This window comes from Puntigrus tetrazona, chromosome 4, assembly GCF_018831695.1.
Source record: "Puntigrus tetrazona isolate hp1 chromosome 4, ASM1883169v1, whole genome shotgun sequence".
In the NCBI taxonomy this organism is placed as follows: domain Eukaryota; kingdom Metazoa; phylum Chordata; class Actinopteri; order Cypriniformes; family Cyprinidae; genus Puntigrus; species Puntigrus tetrazona.
The window spans coordinates 3,540,608-3,546,911 of record NC_056702.1 but is presented as its reverse complement, the minus strand read 5'-3'; the positions used below and the strand labels follow the sequence as shown (position 1 = coordinate 3,546,911).

The 6,304-nt window shown below is 44.4% G+C and overlaps 1 protein-coding gene across 1 annotated transcript in view; it reads left to right on the top strand.

The window, feature by feature from the left end:
• Positions 1–6,304, top strand: part of LOC122342819 (forkhead box protein P2-like) — a 42,462-nt gene that overhangs the window by 30,212 nt on the left and 5,946 nt on the right. Inside the window, exons 8-9 of the mRNA XM_043236952.1 lie at positions 550–763; positions 2,299–2,403. Coding sequence (XP_043092887.1) covers positions 550–763; positions 2,299–2,403 — 319 coding nt within the window. The remainder of the gene's footprint in view (positions 1–549; positions 764–2,298; positions 2,404–6,304) is intronic.

Genomic DNA, 6,304 nt, shown 5'->3' with positions numbered 1-6,304 from the left:
CCCCCCTCTCTCTCACTCTCTCTCTCTCTCTCTCTCTCTCTCTCTCCCTCCCCTCCTTGCCTGTTGTTGTTGTTTACGGACTCGCAGTGCGAGCTCAGAGCTCTGAGGAAGACGAGCTGTTGCCATTTGCTTTTTTCCTGGAACAAACACCTGGTGCTACTGTGTTTATCGAAATGGCGCTGGATGACAATAGTTTGAAAATGGCTCTTAATTGGAGTATAGCTGGGGCAACACGAAGCGGAATAGTCATTTTATCATCCAAGGGATTATATGATGATTTGATTCTGCACACAGAGGCTTGTTTATGAATGCATTACCATGTGCAGATGAGTTCCTGGTTGCTTTGCACTTTCGGATACCACGGAAACAAAGCGAGGGATGAGTGTCCGGGTCGATCTCGCACCGGTTTATCTCCAGATGCTTAAGTGTGATGCTCAAGTTTCTCAGCAGAGCAGAACAGGTTTACCTAGCTTGTTTGGAAATGGGAGATGGGAGCTCATGATGACAGTTTCGTGATGATGTCTGTAAATCTGTTTGACTCTCTTGCAGCTGGTCTGAGCCCCGCCGAACTCCAGCAACTTTGGAAAGACGTCACTAGTAGCCACGCCATGGAGGATAATGGGCTAAAACACAGCGGCCTGGACCTGAGCACCACCAACAACTCGTCCACTACCTCCACCAGCAACCCCAAAGCTTCGCCGCCCATCACCCATCACGGCATCTCCAACGGCCAGTCCCCGGCCCTCAACAACCGGAGAGAGAGGTACTTTAACACACACATGCATGCCAAAGCTTCCGCTTACCCGATCACCATTGGCTCCTTGAGATCCAGCTGGATTAGCCATGTAAAAACAACTTTGGATAAAAGCCTCTTCTCTGTTTCGCTCGACGCAAACTCCAAATCCCTTTTCAGAGATATGTGATCACAAACCTCCCTATAAAGGGTCTTGTGTGAACATGAACACAAAAGGCATGTTAACAAACACAAACCAAGCAGCCATTTAAACTACTTTTCATGTGCGACACGGAAAACGAAAAGAACAGTCGATCTGTTTGTCCCCATTTGCAAAAGGAAAATGCTCATTCCTGCAGGGAGAGGGCTGTGTGTTTTTGTTTGTTTGCTCATCAATAGTTTATTAACGTCTGGATAACAGTTGAAATGAGACGAAATCTCCCCCGAGACAGCACACTATTGAACGCAGCGCCTTCCGGTATATCAAACGCATGGAGGTGCAACTTTCAGTGGCAGGAACACACAGCTCACCTCACTGTACATTAAGTATTTAATACCTCGCTTTTCTTTTGAAATTGCTTTGCTGGCACGGCTTGTCATGTAAATAGAATACACTATGCCGGTGTGGCATTTCCTGAGCGTTTATATGCGCGACGTCCCTTTTATACGCTCCGCGGCTGCTGTAAGACATAGATTCGCATATTTCTCCATGTATTATTCAGTCTGTAGCGGCCATATGTTAGTACATAGCAACAGCCGCTGACTTCACTGGGGGTGGATGTGTTGTGTAATTGGTTTCAAGTATGTAGCGTCTTCACAGAAAACCCTTTCTTGAGAGAGATATCTTTAGAGGCAGAGAAGAAAAAGGAAAAAGCAGAGAGAGAGAGACAGGGAAATAATTTAAGAAATAGGTTAGACTCTTTTCTCGTGTGTTGGCGGAGTCTCTCGGGTCCACAGTCGTTCGTAATCACGGAGTGTGTTGTGTTGTCAGAGCCAGCTGCTTTCTAAGATGTGCTGGATCGATAAAGGCAAGGTAAAACAGCCGGTGAGGTTTGTGTGTGTTTGAGCGTGTGCCGCACACAAACGCGTGCCGTGCTGGTCTGCTTAGCCTCACTTTCACACATTAGTCCCTCAGCGCCATTAGAACTGGCGGTCGTAACTTACCGCACTGTCTTTTCACAACAGGTTGTGTCCTTAAAAACGCCCGTTTCACCGCAAATGAATCTCCTGGTGAAACTTAAAGTGCAGGGGCCGGTTTTTCTGCTATTTACACAAGTTGTCCGTAATGGCTTTACAAGGTGAAAGTCTGTGGAAAAAATGTTGACGGGCGATTTTACTTGGCCGGGCTCTGTGTTTTTTAACACACTCGTGTCTCCTCAGTAATCCTCTGGATCAATAATCACAAGGTGGCGTGATGTCGAGGGAGAGTGTGTATTTTTTCAGCTTTTATGAGCATCAAGTCCACCAAATTGAGCTGGTTTGATCCAACTTTTGATTATAATATCCTGAAAGGTACCACCGGCATGTTTTCCAACATTTTTTAATGCTCATTATTTCTCTTTCAGTTCGCTGCATGAAGAGACCGGAGCATCACACTCCCTCTATGGTCATGGAGTGTGCAAGTGGCCAGGATGTGAAAGTATTTGTGATGACTTTGGGCAGTTTTTGAAGTAAGTGATCATCAAGAGACCATAAGTACATTTATATTCATTTCAGTTTTCCTAAAACTATTTTCCCTTTATATGTCTCTCTTTTTTAAAGCTTATTAGATGCTTACTTGTTACTTTTTTAATTTAAAAAGCTTTCATAGCTCAGTTCACGCACTTATCTGTACATCCACAAAACGGATGGTGAATCAGATTTCCCGAAGGCGCCTGTCAGCTCATCATAGGCGTCGCTCAGAAATGACCGTGCATCTCCACGGCTACATGAGTGGATGATGGGCTGGCGTTGAGCGGCAGAAGCTAATGGCAATCCGTATAGCCATGCGGTGTTGTCATGGCGCAGCTAACGGAGTGAAATGAACTCTTCATGCTCCATCAACAATTTAGTTAATTAGCTCATTTGTAATTGGTCGGCTTTGTTGCCGGGACGTGAGTGGGGGGACATCAAAGGAGAAGGTGTTTGCAGTGCTGGAGATTGCAGGTTATCACGTTGCCACTCCGAGGAAAGAGCCTCACCATCAAAGAATGGAGAAAAGGGTTCATTTGAATATTCTAATTAGATCTGTAATTAACTGTGAAATAATAATCTGGTGCGTTTGGTGGGTGTAAATGTCCACGTCAATTCTTGTAAACGGCTTTTGAGAGTGGCGACGTCTTCCTGTTCTTTTATAAACCAGCTAGACACAGTCTAAAGCGTCCACTCCAAACAAGTCAAAAATTTAGCGCCTTTGAGTGTGTTACCATTTAACTAGTTGGTCATGACTGTCAACCAAAAGACTGCATGCACCTCAAAGTATAGGGGTAATTATCCCAATCTACCCCATTGGCTTTCGTTTATTGGGGCACAGAGTGCATCAGAGATCATGTGATCATTTCCCGCCAAATTCAGCCGGTATGCAAATCAACGGTTGACGAGAACTAAATAAAAACGCTCGTTATTTGACAGCCTGTGCAGTAGGATGCCATTACAGCAATCATCCTCCAAATCTTCGTAGAAATGGGGGCGAGACACCCAGAGTCTGAGACGCCCGTACTGTAACTCGTACATGAAAACGCTCCCACAAAAGGCAGAGTGATCTGAGCCGGCGAGATGGCGGGTGGCGCCGTGCCTTGGAGGAGCGATTGTCGGTGTCAGAAAGAAGCTTTTAATGTCGTTCGGAGATGCCAGTCACTGCTGCGTATCATCCAGGTACACACGCTTAAAATGGTTTACATAAAATAGGTGTCAGATTCAAATGGCACCTTTGATGGGGAAGCAGGGGGCGGAGGGATTCACCCAACCTGCACAGGCTTGTAGCTTGCGGAGAAGAAACCAGCCACGGTTTTGTAATCTTTGTTGTGTTGCTGAGAAAGTTGTCAAGATCAGCATTTAAGCGCAGCTCTGCACTCTTTCATGCGCTGTGCACCTGGAGAGGGGTAGCCAAGAGGTGCCTGGCACGTTATATTAGCTCTGAAGTTCAAATAGACGCGCGTGAATGTGCGTGCAAGCACGCGGGTACACCTCGAGACGTGTGTATTAATGCAACAAAGCACGCGTCTTGCGGGTGTGATTTGGGGCAACTTATTTGGGGGTTACGTGCAGCTAAAAGAGGGGGCTAATGAATTCATAGCGTTCTAATGTTGTTCTGCCACGCAGGCGATTTTGTTATTGTTTAAGCTCCAGATTGCTGCCCTAGTTCCCTTATTGATTTCCTCTCACATGTTTGAGAAGAGGCAGGATGAGTAGGGAGAGAAAAATGCAGACATACCTGCTGGCCTGTAATAAAGATTGACATGCTGTCAACATAGGCTTGCCATTTGCTGTAGCGTCTTTCCCATGTGGATGCAATATGACTTTGTGTGTCTCGGTAAACAAAATCTTCCCCTTTCTAATGCGGAGAAATTATTCGATCCTATAGCATTTAACACCAGTGAAGCGACCTGCCGAGCTTCCACCACGTCTTAAACTGGGCACTAATGAAAGCCAACAGGAAGTCCCTGGTTAGATTAATCAAGCCCATGTCCAGCTGAAGGTCAATGAGTCCTTTAGAAACTGCAAATAATTTGATAATTAGTGAAATGATTTGATTTGTCCACGTTGGCTGGACAGGCCTAAGCAATTCCTACTTTAACTCAGATGATTTAATTCTGCCTTTGCTTTTCGATGCACTTCTCAGTCCGTTGCGTACCTGCCCGTATGTTTCTTAGACCATCAGAACCCTCATTCCCTATCTCAAAACAAAAATCAATATGCCTATAAAGTGACCCATAAATTACATGCGGCTCCAGAGATGTTTGCTCAGAGCGAGCGGGCGGCCTCGTCTCATTCTCCTCTCACCTCTCTGTTTGAACTAAACCCAGCGCCACAGGCTCATTAAGAGATATTGGTGACTGCATCTAACCCCCCTCTAGCCCCCTGCTTTTATCAATGCATAGTCAAACACCTACTGCCTGAATATTTCATAGCCATGCAGTAATCTGGATGTAATCACCAGCACTAACTAGCTCTCCCTAACGTTAGCACTCACTTAAGACTCTGTTGTGCTGTATTTCATTCTGTTGGCTAGACTATATAGCTAACAATTTTGACACTATTGGCACTTTTTTCTTTCTTTCTTGATTTTTTTTCTATTAATTGTGCAATTGTGACTTTATATTTTCCCATTTTCTTTTTTTTTACTTTTGTTACTTTGTATCGAACAGACATTTTAGCAATTCCTCTATTTCCACATAATTCTACATAATATTTCAGTTGTGACTTTGTCTCACAGTTGCGACTTCATGTCTCAGACTTGTGACATACTCGTATCTGTGCTTATAAACCTCAAAATTATGATCGATGAGGCTCTTTATCTTGAAAAATGCATAAAGAACCTAGTATTTTCCACTTTCTGACAATTACATTTATTTACCCATTTAGAGGAGGAATCGCGCTTCCACTGAAAAAGAAAACCTCGCGTCCCTACAAGAAACAAGGAAACGAGATTAAGATCTAGATGGCCGCTAATGAGAAACGGGGCGTGCGAGATAAGATGTGTTATTTAGCGGGCTACCTGTCGGGACGGCGGAACTAGCCAGTCGTGGCTTTTGAAGCAGCTGTAATTTATGACATCCACCATACATCAAGTGCGTTAGATAGCATTATGAGCATTGAAATGAAAAGGGTATTTGCAGCATTAGTTCCCTGCGAGGGACTTGATTACATGATTAATGAAATGCCCCTTTGCATGCGCATTCTGAAACAGCAATTAGGCACGGGGCCGGAGAAAGGCATCGACTCTCCAGTCATCCTAGGCGTTTTTTTTTTTTCTCTCTCTCTCTCTGTTCAGTGCTATCTCACTCTTGATTTATAATGGAGAATATCTGAGCATTAGACCTGAAACGGTTACAATAGCAAAAGCAGGCGTGATGGAATGAAATAATTTTAAATGGGCACGGGCGTAATTGAAAGGTAGCGGCGGCCATTGTGTTCTCAAATGTCCTCTGCTTTGATTGGCGTGTTTGAGGAGGATTATGAATACGTTGTTATTTTGCGTTTTGCACATAAACAATAGCTTGCGCTATGAATAGAGAATGAATAGAGAAAATGCTTAGTAGTGTTAAAACTAGCTCGGTGTGGGTGGGTGTGTGTTTGCGTGCGAGTGTGTGTGCGCAATTTATACTCACACTAATGCACTGGAGGTTGTACTGTAAATGATCATTGAAGGGTCTGCAAGCTAACCTATAATTACAGGAAAGAGAGTGGCAGCATTGGCATTTCACAAGCATGTCTTCTAAAAGAGCGCTTTGTGGGTTTGTCACCAATGATAATTTAGATAGAGGCTCATTACCGAACATCACAACACTTTTAAAAACCTTTTCGCCTCCGTGCGTTTGCCGGGAATAAAGGTCTATTTTAATGGCGGGCTTCTTTTGTGTCCTGCAGACA